The sequence below is a fragment of the Vulpes lagopus genome, chromosome 2 (assembly GCF_018345385.1).
Source record: "Vulpes lagopus strain Blue_001 chromosome 2, ASM1834538v1, whole genome shotgun sequence".
In the NCBI taxonomy this organism is placed as follows: Eukaryota; Metazoa; Chordata; class Mammalia; order Carnivora; family Canidae; genus Vulpes; species Vulpes lagopus.
The window spans coordinates 60,627,616-60,651,120 of NC_054825.1; the positions used below are offsets into that span (position 1 = coordinate 60,627,616).

The 23,505-nt window shown below is 35.1% G+C and overlaps 1 protein-coding gene across 5 annotated transcripts in view; it reads left to right on the forward strand.

Annotated features, from left to right (window-relative positions):
* Positions 1–23,505, forward strand: part of NEDD4 (NEDD4 E3 ubiquitin protein ligase) — a 120,686-nt gene that overhangs the window by 74,222 nt on the left and 22,959 nt on the right. For all 5 annotated transcript variants that reach the window (XM_041742666.1, XM_041742667.1, XM_041742668.1 and 2 more), the window contains 7 exons: positions 9,253–9,303; positions 10,837–10,898; positions 13,674–13,776; positions 18,072–18,238; positions 20,326–20,443; positions 20,535–20,702; positions 23,372–23,437. In XM_041742666.1, the coding sequence (XP_041598600.1) occupies positions 9,253–9,303; positions 10,837–10,898; positions 13,674–13,776; positions 18,072–18,238; positions 20,326–20,443; positions 20,535–20,702; positions 23,372–23,437 (735 nt within the window). The remainder of the gene's footprint in view (positions 1–9,252; positions 9,304–10,836; positions 10,899–13,673; positions 13,777–18,071; positions 18,239–20,325; positions 20,444–20,534; positions 20,703–23,371; positions 23,438–23,505) is intronic.

Sequence of the window (23,505 nt, forward strand, 5' to 3'; positions counted from 1 at the left end):
AAAACTGATGCAGATAGTGGTTTGACTTCCTTCCCCCGTCTATTATGTAAATATCCCTTTAAAAATGTGAGAGTTGCTAAAGGCTGTAGAACACATGTACCCAAATTTTCAAGCAGTATGAAGCTATTGTCAAAGAACAAGTACAGCTTGTGTCTTAGAGTTAAATCTACCAGACGGGCTGGCTGGCTGGCTGAGCAGATCACAAGCATGGGACGTTGAATGTTTGCTTTAAGCAAAGACATCCAGTTTCCTTAGCACTATGACTTTATAGCCTAGATCAGATTATACTGTTTATTTAGCTAACACCATTTTCCCCTCAACATACTAAAAAGATTGAATCAATAAATCTTGAACTTCCAGAAAAACGTTTAAAATAAGCAGGTCATAGTATAGAGTGAGTCAGTATGGAAGTAGGAAAGGTAGAAGCTATACACATGTAGTTTTAGTTAACAAGATCAGCATATGTTAGAAAACAAGCTAAAGTTAGAGTCGTTTTTATGATTTTGTTTTTTTGGTAACATCTAAGATGTATGAATCCATGTAGTATATAGATTTTGAGAGAAAGGTTGTTCATTAAAAATAATAGTTATTTTATAAAATTTTGGAAGCAGAAAATATATAGTCCCTCATTTTTTAAAATGCTATAAATGGGTCCATTCATAAAAGTCTTACTTATTTTTCTCAGATATTCACATGCACTAATACCTCTGGGTCAGGATATCAACTTTTCATTTGTTCAAAGCAGGAAAATATTTATTATCGTAACATAAATAATAGAATGAAAGTTCAAATTCTACCTTACACAAAGAGGTTTTAGGTAATTTGGCTTTTATTGTCTCAGCTTCAGAGCTTTTTACTCTTTATCATCTCTGGAATATCTCTTGCTCTCTTGACTTAATTTAAATATGATTAACAACAGTTTGAACATTTTTTTTTATTTATTTACTTTTATTTAGTTAGTTTTAAAGTAGGCTCCATGCCCAGTGTGAAGCCCAATGCAGGCCTTGAACTCACAACCCTGAGATCAATACCTGAGCTGAGACCAAGAGTTGGACACTTAACCAACTGAGCCACCGAGCACCTGCAGTTTCAATATTTTTATAGCTATTAATTTGTTTCTTTTTTGCTGCCCTTCAACTAATTTTTTTAGAGTTTTAGTAATCTATACAGAAGAATCATGACATTTGCATATAGATAATTTGAATATAGCTGTGTGAAGACATGGTTAATTGGCACTGAGTAAAAATTCAAATGCTCACTTTTGATCTTGAATCTTTGACCTTTGAAAATTGGTATGTGGTTTTGGCTTACTCTGGACACAGTTCCCTTCTGTAACATCCAGTCAGTCACTGAGATCTGTTTCCACTTCAGATTAGTTCAGATTAATCTACTGTAGTCTTTATTATTACACAAAATGAAAATTATGTCAGTTATACATGCAATATAAAAAATAGAAGTTTATTCACTGAAACATTGTTTGTAACAGGCAAAAGGTTAGAAACAACTGAAATATCTGTCAATAGGGAACTAGTGAAATAAATTTTGTATTCTATACAATGGTATACTATACAGCCATTAAAGAGGTAAAGCATTTGGGCACCTGGATGGCTCAGTTAGTTAAGAGTCTGCCTTGGACAAAAAAAAAAAAAAAAAGAGTCTGCCTTGGGCCCAGGTCATGATCAGGGTCCTGGGATTGAGCCCCACATCTGGCTCCCTGCTCAATGGGTTGCCTGCTTCTCCCTCTCCCTCTGCCGCTCCCCCCCCCCACCCCCCGCTGTACTGTCTCTCAAATAAATAAATAAAATCTTTAAAAAAAAAGGTAAAGCACCTCCACATGGTCTAATATTGGACAAAGGACAAAGTCATGGAGATATTATTGAAGAGAAAAAGAGCAAGATGCATAACAGTATGTGAAAAGAAACTCTGAATAGTTTCAGACCCAAACATACCAAACACACAAAAATAGCTACTGCTTCTTGGAAGAACAGAGTGTAGAGTTAGATGGAGGCTAGGAAACTTTTTCCTTTTGATATTATACTCTGCATATGCATTACCTTTGTTTTAAAATTAAAAGATCATCTTGATTTTTAAAAAAAGTGCTTATAGTTAAGTCTGCAAACTGAAACTATGCTGTATTTAACATAATAAAGTTATTCATATGTAAAATTATTTTTATTCATGTATAAAATTCATTTTCACTGATTAAAAAACATAACTGAAAGTAAAAGTTGGATATTACAGCAAAAAATACTTTGGCTATGTTGTCTGGCTTTGATTGTGAGGAAGTGATTCTTCCTTTATTATTTTGCTTTATACGGTAGATTTGCCCTGGGAAATTATTTCTAACTCCAACTTAATGGAAACTTTTTAAAGACAAGGATTCAGTATTCTTCAAAGCTATGATAGTATTATTTATTGACAGAACTGTGCCCACTACAAATGGTCTTGTTTAAAATCACCTGCTGTTCTGAAATCTTACTCAGATTTCAGGTGTTCTAAAATAACTTATATTTTTCCAAATGCAAATTTGCTTTACAAAGTAAGCTGCAAGCAGTTCAAATATAGGAAATAACTCTTGCAAAGAAATGCTTGATATTCAGAATTTGGAACAATTGGTTGGCTAGAGAAACATTAATGAACATCACAGACTGACTTGCCTTCATAGGAATGAATTTAAAACTATTGCTTTTTCTTTGTAAATGGAAAAAGAACCTCTAATTGTCCTATATTTATAGCAACCATATGTCCCAGAATTTCCAGGATAGTTCCCAGTTTCATATTCTCCATCTCCTCAGACCATGTATATTGACTTTTAGTTTGGAAAATTGGTTCATTCTTCTAGTATTAGAAATATACTTCTTTGGGACCATTTCAAGTAGAAGAAACTCATTTCAAATCACTTGTATGAAAGAAAGAAGATGTAAGAAATTTTAAAATATGTTTTATATACCAGAATTACTTGAGACAAGAAAATTTCCATTATGTGGGATTTTTTGCTCTATGTTTTTGTTCACGAAATGCAATCAGTGAGCAAGGAATATGGAGCAATATATTGAATAAGATGTTTTCCTTCTTTCCATAATGACAGGCACTGCTTCTGCAATGGAAACTGAATCTGTAGGGAAGATTTCTAAGTTAAGAGATTTTGAGATATAAGTAGCACAATAAGTACATGAAAAGATGTTCAACGTCATTGGCCATCAGGGAAATGCAAACAGAACCACAATTAATTTAAAAAACATTTGTTTTCAGAACCACAATTAGAGATTGCTTCATACCAACTAGGAGGGCTATATCTAAAAGATAGGTAATAATAGGTGTTGTTTAGGATACGGAGAAATTGGAACCTTCAGATAGTAGTGATGGAAATACAAAATGGTACAGTCACTTTGGAAAGTATGGTGGTTCCTCAAAAGGTTAAACAGAGTTATACATGACCCAGTAATTTTATTCCTAAATATATACCCAAGAGAAATGAAAACATATGTCAGCACAAAAACTTGTATGTGAACTGCTCTTTCGTCTGGAAAGCTCTTCTATCCCCTTTTGTCCAGTGAAGCCACATTTATTCTTTGGGCCATGGTCATCATCTCCATCTCTGCACCCCACACTCCCACTTCCCCAGACATCCCACCTCTTGCTCCCATAATACACTTGGCATATCGCTATCACTGCACTGACCACAAATAACCACATATATCTTCCCCTCTAGATTGCACATTTTTTGAACAACGGTGTCTTATTCATCTGTAGATCCCCAGTACCCAATATCTTGCCTGAGACATAGAAGGTACTCAATAAATGTTTGAATGATTAGCAAATTAAAAAAAAAAACTTGTATGTGAATGTTCATAGCAGCATTTTTTATGATAGCTAAGAAATGGTAACAACCCAAATGTCAACCAACTGATAAAGAGACAATATGATATATCCATACAATATAATATTCAGAATTTAAAAAGGAATAAAATACCAATACTTGTTACAATGTGAATGAACCTTGAAAACATTATTATCAGTGAAAGAAGCCAGTGATAAAGGACCATTTATTATATGACTCCATTTATATGAAATGTTTAGAATAGACAAATCCATGGAGACAGAAGGTAGTTGATAGTTGATAGTTGATAGTTGCCTGGGGCTAAAGAGAGAGGGAGGAAATAGGGAGTGACTGGTGACTGGTGTCACTCTTTTTGGAGTGACAAAAATGTTCTAAAGTTGATTGTGCACTTTAAATGGATGAATTGTACATTATATGAATTATATCTCAGTAAAAGTGTTATTTGAAAAGGGAGGGTCTTTTACTCATTGTTGGAGACATTCTGTTTTATACCTTCTTTAGCAGTGGTTTTCAACCAGGGACAGTTTTGCCATCCAGGGGACATGTGGCAATGGTAGGAGACAGTTTTGGTTGTCACATCTGGTGGAGGGGTGCCACTGACATCTAGTGGGTAGAATCCAAGAACGTTGCTAACATCCTTCAATGCTCAGAACAGCCCCCACAACAACAAAAAATTATCTGGCTCATTTTGTCAATAGTGCCCAGCTTGAGAAATTCTATTCAGTAACTGTGTTAACTCCAGTGGTGATTGATCACAACCATGTTTTTGAAGCACTGCAAGATCATGAATTATCAAACAGGCAAACGTTTACTCTATTCAGGTTACTAAGGGCAAGGCTATTCAATAAGACAACCCTCCCCCCAAAAAAGTGGCATATTTCTCTATTTGGCGAAACCTAAACTAAATTAATTAGATAATTCAGTTAACCAAAATATTTTATTCCTCAGTCAGTCCTGGTTAGGATTTTACTATATTTTGTTGTATTTTATTTTCTTATTTATAGCTTCTTAAAGACCAAATTTAGAGTATAACATCTACTTGAAATAAAAAAAGGAGTAAAGAACCATACTATAGAAGAGCTTTGAAGGTATAACTAAAAGCTAACTTGCCCATTTCAGAAATTATTTGCTCATGCCCTAAAATAGAAATGTGGCCCTAAACTAAGCTAATTTGCTAGGCTTCAGTCTCAAGCTATACTCCTTTATTGTATGTACCTGTTTGAAATGTCCACAGACTTTTCTGGAAAAGGAGCAGGGCTTCATTACAAAATCCAGCATTTCAAATACGACAGCTAACATTTATTTAATGCTTATCACATTCTGGGTATTATGTAAAGCAGTATATGTATATTATTTAGTTTTAACAAAAGCCTATTAGGTAGATAAGGTTATTCCTGGTCTTCTGGAAACATCCTTCTTATAACCATTTGTCTTCCTGCTCCAGTTATATGCTGGTTTTTCTGTAGATTTTACACTATTGTTATTCTGAAAGTTCCCTTCCCCATCATTTGGGGGCTCCTCTTTTCTTGTCTCCCATCTTGAATCTCCTGCATCTTCCCTTACCATAATGTATTCCCTTATTTTGGTGGAGGTACATCCTCTGTTACCTTACAAAGAAAACCAGTGTTTGAAAATGTCTTTATTCTACCTTTATTATTAAAAAAGATACTTTGGCTAGGTATAGAATTCAATGTAAGAAATATTTTTCTCCCACAATTTAGAAGACATTATTCTCTTGTCTTTCAGTTTTGTGTATAATCTGTTTTGTGTCTTTCCAAGTCTAAAAGCTTAGAATTTCTTTATTTCTGGTGCTCTGAAATGTCACAATGATGTGCCTTGCTGTGCATCTTTTTTTCATGGCTTTTGCCTAACTCTCACTGGGACCTTTCGCTCTCAAAACTCATTTGTTTGAGTTTAAGAGAAGTTTCTTAAAATATTTCTTTGATCGCTTCTTCCCTTTCCTTTTTCTATTTGGAATGCCTGTTTCTTAGATGTGGATTTAAATTCATCCTGTAATTTCCTTATTTTGGGAATAAGTCTTTTCTTTTGTCTTTTAGTTCTAATTTCTGAGAAATTTCTTTAACTCTATTTCCCAATCTATATTAAACTTTTTATTTCAGTTATATTTTGAATTCCCAACAGCTCTTTTTTGTTCCCTAAGTGCTTCTTTTTTATAACCTCCTATCCTGTTTGACAGATGTTTCATCTCTTACCTCTGAGAATGTTAATTGTAGTTTTTCTGAAGTATTTCTCTTACAGTCTGAATTTATTCTGATTCATCTGACTCCCTTCTTTCTGTTTGGTTTTTATGGGGGGAGGGGATTAGGTCTCTGTTTTTCATGTTACAGACTTTCCTCAAATATTTAGTGGTTCTTAACTGTCCATAATGTATAAGATTCCAGTGTTTATTGACTACTGACATGATACACTGAGAAGGGTTCCAATATCATCTTTATGGTAATCTTGCAAAAAAAAAGTGCATAACCTAAATTCAACCATGAAGAAACATACACAAATACAAATTGATGGGCATTCTATAACTAGCCATTATTCCATAAGAGTCAAGATTATGAAAGACAAAGAGACTGAGATACTTTCCAGATTAAGGGACATTATTAAGAAGGCATGATAACTAAGTGCATTGTGGGATCCTGAATTGGATCCTGGAGCAAAATTAATGGGATAATTGGTGAAATTTGAGTAAGGTCTGTAGATTAGCTAATAGTATTCCTGGTTTTTCATACAATTCAATAGCAAACAAATAAACAATCTGATTTAGAAAATGAGGAGAGGATCTGAATAGAAATTTTCCCAAAGAAGACATACATATGGCCAACAGACCCGTGGAATGATGCTCAACATCACTCATCATCAAAGAAATGCAAATGAAAACTATAATCAAATATCACCACACACCTGTCAGAATGGCTATTATCAAAAAGACAAGAAATAGGATGTGTATTTCCAAAGAAAACACTATACCAGCTGGGTATTTTTCCAAAGAAAATGACAACACTAACTTGAAAAGATATCTGCACCTCCATTTCACTGCAGCACCATTTATAATATTCAAGCTATAGAAACAATGTTCAGGGTCCATCAGTGGATGAATGGATAAAGAATATGTAGTGATATGTGTGTATATATATATACATATATATACATACACATATATATATATATATATGATGAAATATTATTCAGCATAAAGAAGAGTGAAATTTTGCCATTTACAACAATGTGGATGGACCTTGAAGGTATTATGCTAAGTGATGAAGGTATTATGCTAAGTGAGATAAGTCAGACAAAGACAAATACCATATGATCTTACTCATTTGTGTAATCTTAAAAAAAAAAAAAAAAGGCCTCTTGGATACAGAGAACAAATTGGTAGTTTCCAGAGTAAGAGGGTGTAGGTGGGTGAAATGGATAAAGGGAGTCAAAAGGTAGAAAATTCCAGTTATAAAATGAGAGTGTAATGTACAGTATGGCAACTATAAGTAATACTATATTGCATATTTTGAAGCTAAGAGAGCAAATCTTGTAAGTTCCTATCACAAGAGGAAAAAATTATGTGTGGTGATAGATGTTAAATAAACTTGTGATCATTTTGCAATATATACAAATACTGATTCATTATGTCGTATACCTAAAAGTAATATAATGTTATATGTTTACTGTATCTTAATTAAAAAAAAGAGTATGTGGATGGATACTGAAAGTAGTTTATTGAACAGTTAACCCTCGTTCGCTCTGACAACTTGCATGGGAGGGTCAAGATTTTTATGTTACTATAACTACTTTGATAAATATGGGTGACAGATACCATTATGTATATAGATTTTTATTTATGATTTAAACTTAAGAATAAAAGATTAGATATATAAAAGTATTACTCTTTCCTCCGAAAAATAGTATTCCTGGTTTTAATCATTGTACTATGGTTATGTAAGATATTAATGTTTGGGGAAGCTGGCTACTTTTTTCTTCCAATATTTTTTTTTCTCCTATTCTCTTCCTTTCTCTCTTTCTCTTTCTCCCCCTGCCCCTTCCCTCTTCTCTATTTCTGGCACACCAGTTACACATATGTTAGATTGCATGAAACTTTTCCATAAGTCCTTTTTACTTTTCATATTATATAAATTATATTGGTATATCTTAAAAGTTCACAGAACTTTTCTCCAGTCATCTTTAATCATATGTTAAGCCTATCTAGTGATCCTTAATTCAGATGTTACATTTTTTAGTCCTATATATATTTCAAAATATACATTTGATTCAGTTTTTTTTAAAGATTTTATTTATTTATTCATAGACACAGAGAGAGAGGCAGAGACACAGGCAGAGGGAGAAGCAGGCTCCATGCAGGGAACCCGATGTGGGACTTGATCCCAGGTCTCCAGGATCACACCCCAGGCTGCAGGTGGCGCAGCAGTGCCACCGGGGCTGCCCTGATTCAGTTTTATAGTTTCCATTTCACTACTGAGATTCCCCCTCCATTCAATTCATTATGACTTTATTTTCCTTGAGCATCTTTTTCATAGCTGCTTTAATTTCTCTGTCTGCTAATTCCAAGATCTGGCTTATCTTGTGGCCAGTTTCTATTAAGGACTTTTCCTCTTGGTGCTGGATCACATTTTTCTGTTTCTTTGCATGTTTAGTAACTTTTTATTGTGTATTGGACAGTGTATGTGGTACCTGATTGATTCAGTAAATTTTACTCTCTTTCCCTGAAGAATGTTGACTTTTGTTCTAGCAAGTTGTTGACTTAGCTGAGATCCAGTGCTCTCTTCTCTTAGGTGAACATCAGCTAAAATCTATGCTCAATGTTCCAGCTGCTGCCTTTCATATATACAGTTCAGGAATCAGCTAAGAATTTGGGTAGAGTTTATGTATAGATTTGGAGGGATTTCTGTGGCTTCTTTCTTTCAGAGATTATCCCCCTTCGCTTTCTAGTTATTCTATTAACCTCTAGCTAGGTCTTCATACTCCCCAAATGAGTAAGATGTCAGATTTCTGCTTGAGTTCTAATTGTACTGCTATATGAACTGTGAGGTACTATTAGGTAAAAAAGCCATGTAAATTTGAATCCTGTGCAATAAGTTTCTTCTTCCAAAGATTGACTCCCCTTCAGTTTCTGCTTGTTTGTGGTAACTCCATAGTACTTTCAAATAGTTTTTCTGTTTTTTTCAGAGTATATAATTATTATCTGCAAAGGGATCGGTCTAATATACCCTATTCTACCGTTACCACAAATTGTACCATATTCCCTTTTATTTTCCATTGATATTGCATGGGATTAAACAAAAAAAGACTTCTACATTTTTTGTGAATGATGGTAATAGCTTACCAATTTTTTCTAAAAACATCAAGCACATTACTAATCTTACCTTTTATTCTTTTTCTTATAGACAAGAGATGATTTCCTAGGTCAAGTGGATGTTCCTCTTTATCCATTACCGGTTGGTAGAGATGTCTATGATTTTAATTTTTGTGTTTATTCTTTTTTTCTAATAAATACTTACAGATGCACAAGATAGTAAATGTAAATATTTGATTTGTAAAATATATTCTGCTATTAATTCTTGAGCATATTATTTTATGAAAACTCATCTCAATTTTCCATTTTAATTTTATTTTCAAGATTACCCTTACATGAACCCCAGTAAGAAATAGAGAGTTACTGAGGTTGGTTGACATCAGGAAAGCATGTCTGAGGAAAATCAGTTTGGACATAATCTGCTGAATAAGTAGAATGGGGAGAGTTTAGTCTCACAGAAAGAACCTAAGATCCTTTACAATGTGATGGGCATGAACCTGACTGTGGACCAAGCATATAACAACAATGAAGGAAAGTAAGATTCAGAAATCATTTCATAACGAAACATTCTTGGGCCAGGTTTCTGAAATGGAGGTTGAGAAAAAAAATGAACAAAAAGTAATGATAATACAGATTGAATTTGGGAGATCAAGGTTGTGTCTTAAGTAGAAAAGGTAGGAGGAAAAGCCATTTTGTTTTGAAAAAGAATATATTCATTTTTAGCCATAATGAATTTCAGGAGAAAATAGGAAAAATGGAAGTCTAAAGTGGGCAGCTGACAGAAATATAAAAATCACACTGAGGTGGACACTTGACGGGATGAGCACTGGGTGTTTTTCTGTATGTTGGTAAATTGAACACCAATAAAAATTAATTTAAAAAAATCAATTGTGTAGAGAAAGAGGCTGGAAGGATTGAGAGTTAACCACATCGAGGTAACAGCAGAATCTCTGAGAATGATGGGCTGTCCAAGTAAGATAGATGAGAGCATCAAAGGCCAGACATTGAACCTCAGGCAGTATGGATCAATCAGAGAAGACAGACAAGAAGAACCAGGAACAACCTGACAAGTAAAATAATGTCATGAGAATTTAAGGAAAGTTCTAAGACCAAATGGGTAGTTAATGCAAAACGTAAGAGAGAAGTAAAGAATGATAAAAGCAAAGGGCTGTTGAATTTGATAAGAAAGGTAATACTTCTTTACTATATCAATCTTTTGAGATATTTATTGGCTCTCCCAAGTCTTTAGAGATCACAAGCTTTTGATAATATATTTAATCCAATCTTACATTCCAGGCTATTTACTTTTATGTTCTCCTAGAATGGCCTCTACTCTCTAATCATGCCCACCGGCTTGCATCAGATATATTCCATATTCCTTTTGGGTGCCAACATGCTAACCACTCTACTTTGTTTCTACTTCTTCCCTCCATTGACTGCACAGTGCACCTGCTCAGCCTGTTTGGTACTAAGATGTGATGCTGCCACAAGTTCTATGGTATAGGAAAGTGAAAGGCCTGTCAAGCTACCAGTCATAACCATTTAATGAGCTAAAGCCACATTTTTCTCACTTCTAATTTCACTTATGGCTTAGATCATAGTTCATGAATATTCCTTAAAAGTACATGTTTTTGATGTTATAGATGTATCTTGAAAACCCACTGTTTTATTCTAGACAGAAAATCCAAGAATGGAGAGACCATATACGTTTAAGGATTTTGTTCTTCACCCAAGAAGGTCAGTAAATATAAAATAATAACATTAATTTTTAAAATCTCATGATATATTATAGTAGTCTCTTTTGAAGTAAGAAAATACTGTGTAAATAAGCTACTTCTAAATATTATTTTTAAGCTTTACTGTTGTTTCTGATTAAAAAGTAATATATGCACAGCACCAAAAATTCTGAACATATAGAAAAGTATTCATACCCCTTTAGGAAAGATTTGTCCTCTTAATATTTATCAGACTAGAAGGTGTTATTGTTTTATTATTTACCTTAAAATATATGTAATTTTGTCATACTATCCTTTTAAAAATCACAAACATTACTTCCACCAAAAGCAATATCCAATTTGATGTACACAAAACCAATTTCAGAAAAACCTATGTCTTGCATATATTAATTAAAAATATTTCAGAAAACTCAAATATTTAGAGAAAATAACATGAGCAGTGACTAGAATTTAAAACCTAAATAGCATGTTCATAAGTCCATCTTCCTAAACTTAAAATTTTTAAGCTTAAGTTGTAAATGAAACTCCAAATAAAACTCCTTTTGGCCATCTATACCGCATAGTCAAGTCAAATCTAGTGAGGACATGTATGGATTTACTGTCAAAAAAGTCAAAGTCAAAATAATGAAGTACATCTGTATATCTATACAATAGTATTTGTCTTGCTTTTAAAACTAGAAAGTACAAAATGAAAGATATATGATGGGAAATTAGTAAAATTTTTCATTTAAAACATTTAATTACTCTTTGTAATATAAATTGTTAAAGCAAAATAAAAGGATAGTGCTCTCTTAATATTTATTTTCTATAAGAGAAGTCATATATTTAACTTCTGTAGAAGTCTTGGAATGTAAATCTTATCTTCCTTTAACTTTAGACTGATTGTGGCATGTGCATACCAAGAATAAATAAATATTTTCTTCTCTTATTTGATTGCCCTAGTAGCCTGCTTTTTAACCTTGTCAAATGCTTCCTAGTATCATTATCTTTAAAAATATATAATTTACATCTTCTGTCTGCACTGGATATCACTGCAAGTGCAGAAAGAACTTTAAATCAATAGAAAATGTACTACATTCTTAGACTTTCTGATGCTACTTTGCCCCATTAGGTGCAAACCCACAGGCTTATTGTCTAGTTGAAAAAAAAAAGAGGGACACCTGGATGGCTCAGTCAGCTAAGCAGCTGACTCTGAATTTTGGTTTGGGACATGATCTCAGGGCCCTGGGATCAAGCCCTGAATCAAGCTCGCTGCTCAGCCGGGAGTCTTTTGTCCCTCTCCCTCTGCCCCTCCCCCCAATCTCACTCATGCTCTTTCTATCTCTAAAATAATAAATGAATAAAATCTTTTTTAAAAAGATATGAAACATATCACTATAGAGAAACTCTTGTATAAACCATTTTCTGAGCAAATTTTCTGTATCCATCTGTTATATCAATAAGTCAATGTGCACTCTCCCTTAAAAATGGACACATGAGCCATATTAGTGGCCTTGGAAAATAGCATCAGGGATTCTGTTGACCACTCAGGAAAGCTACAGTTTGCAAATTCATGAGAACTGTACAAGGAACACCTAAGAGATTAAGTGGGGTAGGTGGGGAAGGGAGTATCTCTTGAATATAGAATAAAAGGTGGGACTTTTTTTGTCCAGAAAGAAAGAGGGTAGAGGCACCTGGGTGGCTCAGTGGTTGAGCACCTGCCTTTTGGCTCAGGGTCCTGGGATCGAGTCCCACATCAGGCTCCTCACAGGGAGCCTGCTTCTTTCTCTGCCTATGTCTCTGCCTTTCTCTCTGTGCCTCTCATGAATAAATGAGATGAAAGAAAGAAAGGAAAGAAAGAAAGAAAGAAAGAGAGAGAGAGAGAGAGAGAGAGAAAGAAAGAAAGAAAGAAAGAAAGAAAGAAAGAAAGAAAAGGGTAATGAGTTACATAGCTGATATCTATAAAATCATCAAACAATCTATACAGAAAGTGAGGATAAGGAAGGATTTCTTAAGTTAGATGCTAGCTTTGGTGGCGGCAATAGACAGATTTAAATTCTTTTAAGTATTAATACAATGGACAGCAGCCTTTAGCTTGGGCAACTCATTATTCAAAGAGGTGATACAAGATACATTATGAAAATAGAGTAGATAAATTAATGTATGATAGATTCAAACAGCTGTCAAAGAAAGACAGTAAGTTCCAGACACCAGGTCTTGCTCTCCACTTTTCTGTCATCCTCTACAGTCTGAGGAGATTAGGATCCTCAAAGCATATCTCTGAGGATGCCTTTCTCTATCCCCCCAAGTACTCTGGCTTCCCAGTGTGTGCAAAATAACATCAAAAGTTCTCTTGTTTCACATGGACCTCATCCTCTGGATCAAACCTACCTCCCCTATGTATCCTGTAGGCCAGCCAAGCCCAACCATGACCATTTCCTTTACTCTTCCCCAGCTTTCCCATCTGTTCCCTCAATTTTAACTCTTTTCTCCACTCATATGCTTTTCCCTTCACTTACCTGGGTCAAAATCCTCCCCAGTCTGCTAGCACCTACTCAGATGCTTATTCTCCTCCTCCCAAATCTGTCAGTCACACTTCCTTCATGTCTTATTTATTTCATAACATTTATTTGTATTTGTTAAATTTTCTCCACCACTCACTCCTTTGCCTAGATATCTTCTGTCCTCAAGCTTGTCTTTGGGTCTCCTCTAGTAGCTAGTAGGTATTCAGTAAATTCTTGTTAAATGAATGCTTTTCTTCTTAAAGTTTTGTGAATAATTATTTTGTTTTCTACAGTCACAAATCAAGAGTTAAAGGTTATCTGAGATTAAAAATGACTTATTTACCTAAAACCAGTGGCTCAGAAGAAGATAACACAGAACAGGCCGAGGAACTAGAGGTGAGATTTTATAAATTTTTGATTCAACTGAAAAGAAAATATCTCATTTCTTATTTTACTATACTTTGAAGAAAAAATAACTTTATTCAATGAAGTTAATGATGTATACAATAAAAATTATTTACATGGGCATTTGTGTATTTTACACAAGTGTTCATTAAATATTTATTTCTTACTTCTAAGGACATTTCTGTAGAATGAATGGCCATTATTGATGGCATTCTTAAAGGTTAGTGAATAGAGAATATGATGTTTATAAATGAAAGCATTTATTGTAATTAAGTCATTAACTCTCTGTTTTTTTAGAATTTTCTAAAACCATGTCCTATTCCTTTCCATTAAAGTAAGAATACAATTTACTATTTGTAAGTTAAATATGGAAATTTTGAGAAGACTACTTTTCTGCTCATGGTTGGGGGGAGGCTGAGAGGGTTCAGAAGTAAGGAGGGAATGAGAGAGGGAAAGAATTCAAATGATCTGATAAAAGGCTGTATTTATTTGGGGCAAATAGAATTTAACGATTTTCATGGATGACAGAATAAGAAAAAGCCCAAGTCAAGTATTTGGGCAGAGCTACATGCGTTGAGGGTGAGTGAGGAAGAGGCAGAGAGCATGTGTTTGGGATAGAATTGGATGGGGATTCAGAGACTGGAATTCTCATCCCAAGCTGTGCTACTAATGAGCTAAGTGACTGTGAATTGTCGAAGGTCTCTGAACCATGGCTCTTCATTTGTAGAATGACTGTATTCTACCAAATGACCTCTAGGATTTCTTCCAGAAGAAAAACACCTGTCTCTTGACATTCCCATTAAAGCGACATTTACTGAAAGCACACAGTATATTGGTACCAATTTGCTTTGGAGAGTTTTGTTGTGTGTGCCTTCTTTAATAGTCATGCCATTTTGCTGAGGGTCTGGTTAAACCTCCAGAAGAACTGTAAAGATGAAGGACCTCCCCCAGCACTGGCCTCGACTTCATACACCCACATACCTTGAGAAAGAAAGCTTGAGAACAAGCTGTGCTTTTGCAACAGAGCTTTCTGGGCATTTTTTTCAATAGGCTCCACTCCCAGCACGGAGTCCAACATGGGGTTTGAACTCACAACCCTGTGATCAAGACCTGAGCTGAGATCAAGCGTCAGACACTTAGCCACCCAGGTGCCCCTCTGGGAATAAGATTTTACTTTATGAGAAAATCTGTATTAATAGAAGGAAAGAACTTTTTTTCTTTAAATCACAGAATATAGTTAGCCCTTAGTTTGGCAAGCAAAAAAATTGATATCTTCTCTTAAGTCTATATTTGTTTATTTGAGTACCTTTTCTTTTTTACTTTTTATCTGATTTATCATATTATAATCACTTTTTAAAAATTTTAGATACTTATTGGGTTGAAGTTTCTCTGCCTGGCATTTTGGTGCACAGGATATCTTGCATAATTGAATTCTGTTTGCAATGAAGGATGCCTGCCATAAAGGAAGAAAATTCTTTATTTAGTAACTTAAAAAAAATTAACAGTGTTTCATTATTTAGGAACCTGCTCCAAGTTTTGCCCACACACACATATCACAGGTACCTTATTCACAGTTCAGTTTCTGTGGGTAGAGTTGCTTTGCTTCATTTTGTGGTCTCAGGTCTCAATGTTTGAATTCCCTCAGAATGCACCTTATAATTTCAGGAGATGTAAGCATGTAGGAGTTTATTTATGAAAGGCCCTAGGAATTCAAACACATGAATCTGTGCTTATTTATCTTCTGTGTAGCTAATGACCAGAGAAGTCTTGTCTTTGACATCTAGTTTGTAACTGAATATACAAAATTTTACTATTTAAAGAAAACAATTGTCATTTTCAAAAGAGGCTTGCTCTTAGGGCAATCTGTATTCCTTAGTACTTCAAAGTCTGGCTATAATAGATTATTATTTAACATTTGATTTTTGTACCCTCTGCAAATTTAGATTTAGTTGTATGTATTTTGTGAGATTAATGTATAACATATGTTTTAGCTCTGAATGGTTTCTTTCTAATACTCTTTGACTCCATTAAATTAGTAATTAAATGACATTCATTGATATTTATAAAATTATTTTGTGATTTGTGGGGTTAGCTTGATACGTTTCGTAGGGAGGCATTCTATACAAAAAAAAAGAAAAGAAAAGAAAAGAAAACTCAGTCTTTCTAAACAATATTTAAATGTACAACTGTATTTCCTTGAACTTTAAACAGGTTTTTAAAATTAGGCTTTTAATTAAATTAGCTTTTCTCCTTCTCAGGTTTACTTAGGTAGCATAAATTCACTAAGGAGACTTTTAAGAGAGAAATCTTTAAGAAGATTTTTTAAAAAAGATTTTATTATTTATTCATGAGAGACACACACACACAGAGAGAGAGAGAGAGGCAGAGACACAGGCAGAGGGAGAAGCAGGCTCCATGCTGGGAGCCCAATGTGGGACTCAATCCTGGGACTCCAGGATCACACCCTGGCCTGAAGGCGGCGCTAAACCGCTGAGCCACCCAGGCTGCCCTTTAAGAAGATTTTAAAGAAATAATCAGTGGTACCATTTTCCTAGCTCTAATAAGCACTTTTACAATCCTTTACAGCAGTAGTGAGGACCCTTTTATTAATAAATTTCAATAATCTACAGAAAAACCAATGACCATATTTTTTAAACAACCTTTTTTCAGGAGGGTGAAATATAAAAATTCAGTTCATATACTTTTAAAATCGAAACCAGCAATAAAATTTAACATATACAAGACTGATTTTTAGGTATGTAGGTCCTACATTATGATCATTTAAAGGAATGAAAAAGAGAGAGAGAGAAGAAGGTAAACATAGATGGAGAGAGAAAGTAAGTCAATAAAGGGAAAGGAGAGAAATAGAGTAATAAAAGGAGGCCAAATTAAAGAGATGTCAGTACTGTAGAAGAGGTAAAAAAGAAAAAAATAAGTAAGAAAGGGGTAAATTTACTTCCCATGCAGATCCTTTTTTCCAGAAGAATTTTTTGTCTTACTCTCTCCCTACCCCCTCCGCCTGCTTCACCTTCTGTCCTGCCTCCGTCCATAAGCCTCCCACCAGACCAGCCAGAGAGATCAGCCTTGCTGCAGAAACCCGTCTTTTCCTCTGGGCTGCCAGAAAACATTCCTTTCCTTCCCAGCTCTTTTCCCTGACCCTTGCCTTTTCAGAGTTAGCCTTCCAACATCAAAGAATTCTTTTCCACCTTCTAAGCCATCAGCTGGCTGGCACACACCAGGCCTTCAACACTAGATCCGCACCCAGTGCCTCGAAGGACTATATATGTATTAAGGAAATTACTTTTTTGCCTGTTATTATGGTACCAAGTACATTTCCCAGTTTGTCATTCTTTTTTCTACTTGGATTTGGAAGTTTTTGCCATATGCAAATTTGAGGATTTTGTAATCAAATTTATCAGTCTTCTTTATACTTAAAGGCTTCCTCACTCTTGGAACATACCTTTTAAATCCCCCGAGCTTTATTGTAATAATACATGTTGGTTTTACTTTGTAACATTTACACATTGCTCAATCTGTGATATCCTGGTATAACATGTGAGGTAGCACCCCACATAATTTTTTTCTAAGTAATTTGCCTATTTCCCCACAAATTTGAACTGTCTTTATCACATCCTAAAGTCCTATAAACATGAGTCGTTCTGGACTTTCTAATTCATTCTGTTGAGCTGTGTATGTGTGTGTGTGCCCAATGCTATACAGCTTTAATTGCCACCCTGTATAATATATTTTATTCAGTAGAGTTAACCTCTCATCCTTCTGTTTTTAGAACTGTCCTGGTTATTGTTGATCGTTTCTGTTTCTATTTGAACTTGAGAATTGCCTTGTCCCATTATTTTCAAAAATCTGTAATGTAGGGGTGCCTGGGTGGCTCAATTGGATTAAGTGTCCAACTCTTGATCTCAGACTAGGTCTTGATCTCAGGTTTGTGAGTTCAAGCCCCACACGGGATATAGAGACTACTAAAATATAAAAATCTTCAAAAAATAATTTTTTTCTGATTTTTTTCCTACTAGCTATATTTTAAAACTTTTTTGAGAAATGTTGAGTTTCAGGCAAAATTTAAATATTATTATTTTGCCAAAAAAACTCTTCATTATCATAATATGTTCATATTATGGTCTTAAAAGTTGACACTGTGCAGATTCTTCCTTGCGTAATTTCTGGAACTGGATATGCTAAATTTCTTTTTAAATTTCCTCCAGCATAATTTATAAGGTAAAAAAGAAATCAAGCATAAGCTTAATTGTTACCACTCTGTTTTTCAGCCTGGCTGGGTTGTTTTGGACCAACCGGATGCTGCCTGCCATTTGCAGCAGCAGCAAGAACCTTCTCCTCTACCTCCAGGATGGGAAGAGAGGCAGGATATTCTTGGAAGGACCTACTATGTAAACCATGAATCTAGAAGAACACAGTGGAAAAGACCAACCGCTCAGTATGTGCTGGTGGCTTTCACATTTGTAATCTGAATACACTTTTGACCACTAATTTTCATTTTGAAGTTAGTTGTGTCTCAAATGGATTCATAATAGTATAGGAACCCATAAACTATAAAAATATGAGGATTTTTATGGTCCAGGGCTTTTAAAATGCCACCTTAACAGTTTCTTTTTTCTTTTCTTTTCTTTTCTTTTTTTTTAATATTTTATTTATTTATTCACGAGAGACACAGAGAGAAAGAGAGGCAGAGACAGGCAGAGGGAGAAGCAGGCTCCATGCAGGGAGCCTGACATGGGACTCGATCCTGGGTCTCCAGGATCATGCCCTGGGCTGAAGGCAGCTCTAAACCACTGAGCCACCCAGGCTGCCCAACAATTTCTTTTTAAAAATGATTTGATAACATTCAAAATTATCTGAGTCACAAATGCCACCCTTCTAATTGCTTCTTTTTAAAAAGTATTTTGCAGCCACAGAAGATGTGTTTTTCTCTTTAGACTGGTTTAGAAATTCTTGGAAATTTTTGTAGTTTGTTACGGAAATATAATAAAATGTTAATTTCTACAGTAAACTATTTTTACATATAAGTTACCTGTAAAATATAAAGGACTGAATAACAAGGTTTTTGTTAAACACTCATTTGCCAATCTGGTCAATACATACATAATTTCCAGTGCACACAGATCAAGGATAGAAAGACCTTTGAGGTATTCTAATTTATGTCTTCTCAGTGACATTTTTCTTTTATTATCATCAGACTGTATATTTATAAATAAACACATATGTCCCATTACTCACAATTATTATCAAATACCCTTCCATTTCTCCTCCCTTATAGCCTTATGAAGGCTTTAATTAGTCTACTTTTTGACAGAGACTTAAAATTTTTATTTGTCCATTAATTTCTAATTTTTAGCTCTCGCATTTTGTGTCTGATACAGTCTAAGCACTTTCATAGATATTTTCTGTTCTCAAATCCTTCCAAACCAAATCAGTGATGCTGGTTCTTCATGGCACAGAAGCATCAATCTCTGTAGGGACCTGTACACGTTGCAAAACTGAAGACACTATGAAACTCTACAGAATTGTCCTACTGCATACCTCAGTATTACAGCAAGCCTGACTTGAACGGACTCACATTTCTTTCACTATGGTTGATGTCACTTTCAGCTAGCCTAAATCAGGTATTTAGGTGAGAAAAATCTGAAGTATTCCCCTATGACCATCTGTCAAAATTAAGTCTTCTTCAGCAATAGTGCAGTAAGAGCTGGTCTTTTGACTACCCTGGACTTATATGGCATTAAATAAATAAACAATAATTTTGTTATTAAATCTTTGTATAAAATCTGATCTGATGATCTGGTTATATTAAATTCAAATAGCTAGAATAATATACTCAGTGGGGTAATGGTGTTCAGTCTGATTTACTAAACTTGCCTAAACTCAGTCATGTTTTTACTATTATCGTTTTTCAGACCAGGCCCATTTCTATAAATGATCAAAAACAGATACTATTTAATCTGTAACCTATTAAGTTTCTTACATGATATTTCATTTTGTCCTCTAAGTTCATGCATAGGGAACTCTAGTCTTGTCTTAAGATCAGTTCCAGAAAATGTTACTGTCTGGCTCTTGAAGCTGTATATGTAAATCTTAAAGCTTCTTTTTTATAATCTCTCTAGAGCTACTCTAGATTTTATTCATATAATAGCATGACAAAATAATAATATACTAAAATTACTTATGAAACTCTCAGATATTCATTTATTTAACAAATATTTTTGAGTGCCCTTACGTGCCAAACATTACCCTAGGCATGGTGATGAACTAAAATATCAAAGTCAGATGTGTTACACATTTTCATAAAACCTTAATTCCATGAGGTACCCTGAAGATACCAGTGTGCCCATGACTTAATCTATGCATATTGAAATAGCCTTTGGCCCAAACCAGTGAATTCTGATCTAAGGTATTTTATAAAATGGTCACAGCAAAAAAAAAAAAAAAAAAAGTGGTCACAGCATCTTTGACTATCATTTTAACTATCTGCAGACATGGGTGACAGCTTTTATATTTCTAATCCAGGGACAACCTAACTGATGCTGAGAATGGTAACATGCAACTGCAAGCACAGCGTGCATTTACTACCAGACGGCAGATATCTGAGGAAACAGAAAGTGTGGATAATCGAGAGTCTTCCGAGGTAGAAGTAATTTTCTTGTTCTTGTCCATAGACACATATTATAGCAGTAGATAAAAGTATGTGTGGCTTACGATTATTCTGTTTATTTTAGAGCTGGGAAATTATAAGAGAAGATGAAGCCACCATGTATAGCAATCAGGCCTTCCCATCACCTCCAGCATCAAATAACTTGGATGTTCAGACTCATCTTGCAGAAGAATTGAATGCCAGACTCACAATTTGTAGAAACTCAACCACCAGCCAGCCAGTATCCAGCTCAGTAAGATGCCCTTAGATTTTGTTGTAGCTTCAGGATTTTATATTCTATATATTATTCCATTTGGTATCCAACATTTACATAAAATTTTGTCTTTTATTTCTGGTTTTATTGAGATGTAATTGACAACATTGGATTAGTTTAAGGTATACAACGTAATGATTTGATAGATATTATAGCAAAATTATCATCACGGTAAGTCTAGTTAATATCCGTTACCTCACATAGCTACAATTTTTTTTTCTTGTGATGAAAAAATTTTGTCTTAAGTGCATATAATAATGTTTTAGGGACTTTAAGACTTTCCAGTATGGTTATTTTTTCAAATATTTCCACTAATAGTATGGAGCAAAGTCATGGATAATCCAAGTGGTCACTGGACTCTGAATATCCATTACAAACCAGTGCAGTGCCTTCCAGCCAGAGACCCCCAGGAATACACTTACAATTAAACAAATTGGGTTTATTACTCATTTCACCAAGAACACACACCATGAGTGTCTCAGTAAGAGTATGTTAAAAAAGACTTGAAGGATTGGAGTTCATGTTAGGTGATTTTTGAGGAAGATATAAGGGACCATTGGATGCTGTCAAGAAGCAAGAGTGTGGAGTGCCTAGGTGGCGCCCCATACCCTTGATTAAGCATCTGACTCTTGATCTCAGCTCAAGTCTTGATTTCTGGGTAGTGAGTTCAGGCCCCACATTGTGTTCCATGCTGGGTGTGGTGCCTACTTAAAAAAAAAGCAGGGGTGATTCTGTGATTGGGTGTCTCAAATCTTATGTATAGTGAGGCTAAAGCTATAATTTGTTAAAAAGGAGTAGCCACTCACACTTCCCAGAATGGAGAGATATTTGGTATTTTGTGGCTTCGACAGTATTCATGTTTTCTCTGTCTTCAGGCATGATTACAAAGTGGTCTTGATTTTGTCTTGATCTCTACTAATGGTGCCAGGCCAAGTCCTGCATGTCAGGGGTTGCTTTTTTCCTCCTCATTATACCACACCTGTCACTAGCACACATGTGTGAATAGGAACTGACATGCTTGGTCTAAACAGGGAAATAGATAACATTCAATGAAATACTCTGCAGCCATGAAAAGAATGAAGTGACTTTGAATGGATATGCTGTGTAGAACAATACCTGAGACATGTTTGCCAGTGAAAAACAGGAAGACACAGAGCAATGTGTTTGGATTTTATTTTATTTTATTTTATTTTATTTTATTTTATTTATTTATTTATTTATTTATTTATTTATTTATTTATTTATTTAGGTGAGAGAGAGAATGTGTGCACAGGAGCAGAGGGAGGGGTAGAGAAAGAAGCAGACTCCCCACTGAGCAGGGAGCCTGATGCAGGACTCGATCCCAGGACTATGGGATCATGACCTGAGTCAAAGGCAGATGCTTAACCAATTGGGCCAACCAGCTTCCTAGAGTTATGTGTTTGATATGCTACCATTTATGTAAATTTTCTACATACAAAAAAAATGTGTATCATTTCTTGAAGACTAAACAGGAAACTGATAACCTTGCTCATCTCTAAAGAGAGGAACAGAGTGAGCAGGACATATGCTTTGTGTACCTCTTGAATTTCATACCATGTTCATGTTAATTTAAAAAATAATTATTATTTTTATTTATTTTTAAAGTATTATATTGTCATGGTTAGAAATTCAAACAGTATTGAAGTATATAAAATAATATGTACCTTTTACCTCTAATATATGCTACCTCATTTGCTATTGATGATTGTGCATGTATTCTCCTAAACATTTTCTATGTCTATCAAAAAATTCAGATAGTGACAACAGCATGCATATAAAAACACAGAGAAAAAAAGAATAGGGGACTTCTGGGGAACATCTAGAATGTTCAGAGGGTGGGTGTTGAGGTGGGAAGCACTGGAGCTGTCAAGAGCAGCCAAGTCAGGGAGCTCATTATGTTCTATGCTATGGACTTCCTGCTGGTAGTTGTGAGAAATCACAGAAGGGCTCTGAGCTGGAGAATGATGTGACCAGGTCTCCAATGGAAAATGCTCTCTGTCTCTCTGGCTACCGTGTGCAGCATGGATAGTGGGCTTAAGGAAATAGGACTTGAAGCAGGGAAATCGTTAGGGTGTGGCTGCAGTAACAGTGACAAATGATGGAAACTCAAAATTGAAAAAAAAAAAACTCAACTTGAACTAAGTGCAAGGAGAATATATTTGAGAACAGGTAAAGAAACGGAATGAGTAAGATCTGATGAGTGACCTGCCTGTAAGGGACAGGGAGGGTGGGGTGGGAGTAAGGTGACCACCCCAATACCTGACGGGAGCAGCTGCCGGACTCCAGTGCTGCCCACTGAAACAAGGAGTACCAACAAGAAACAGGTTTCAGTGGGTGTGGACAGGGGAAAACCAAATCCAGTTTGGGGGCACAGTGAGGGGTATCTGTTTGACATTCAAGAGCGAGTGTCCAGGAGGCACCTTCAAACCCAGGGGAGAAGGGTGAGTCACAAGGTGGAAGGTGCTGGCACACAGAGGTATCTAGAGCAGGTGAGTGCCCTCCCTAGCCATTCTTCCTTCTGCCCTGTCATACCCACCCCCATTATCTTATCTGCCTTTCAAACATAAATCAAAAACCTGAAGCTAATGTCACTCTTTTTTTTTTTTTTTGGTTTGTTTTTTTATAAGAATCATTCCAGCAGAAGAGGCAGCTTACAAGCCTATACTTTTGAGGAACAGCCTACACTTCCTGTGGTGAGTTTTATACCCTCCCCACATTGTCAGTAAAAATAGGAAATTCAAGAACTTTTTTTTTTGAACAC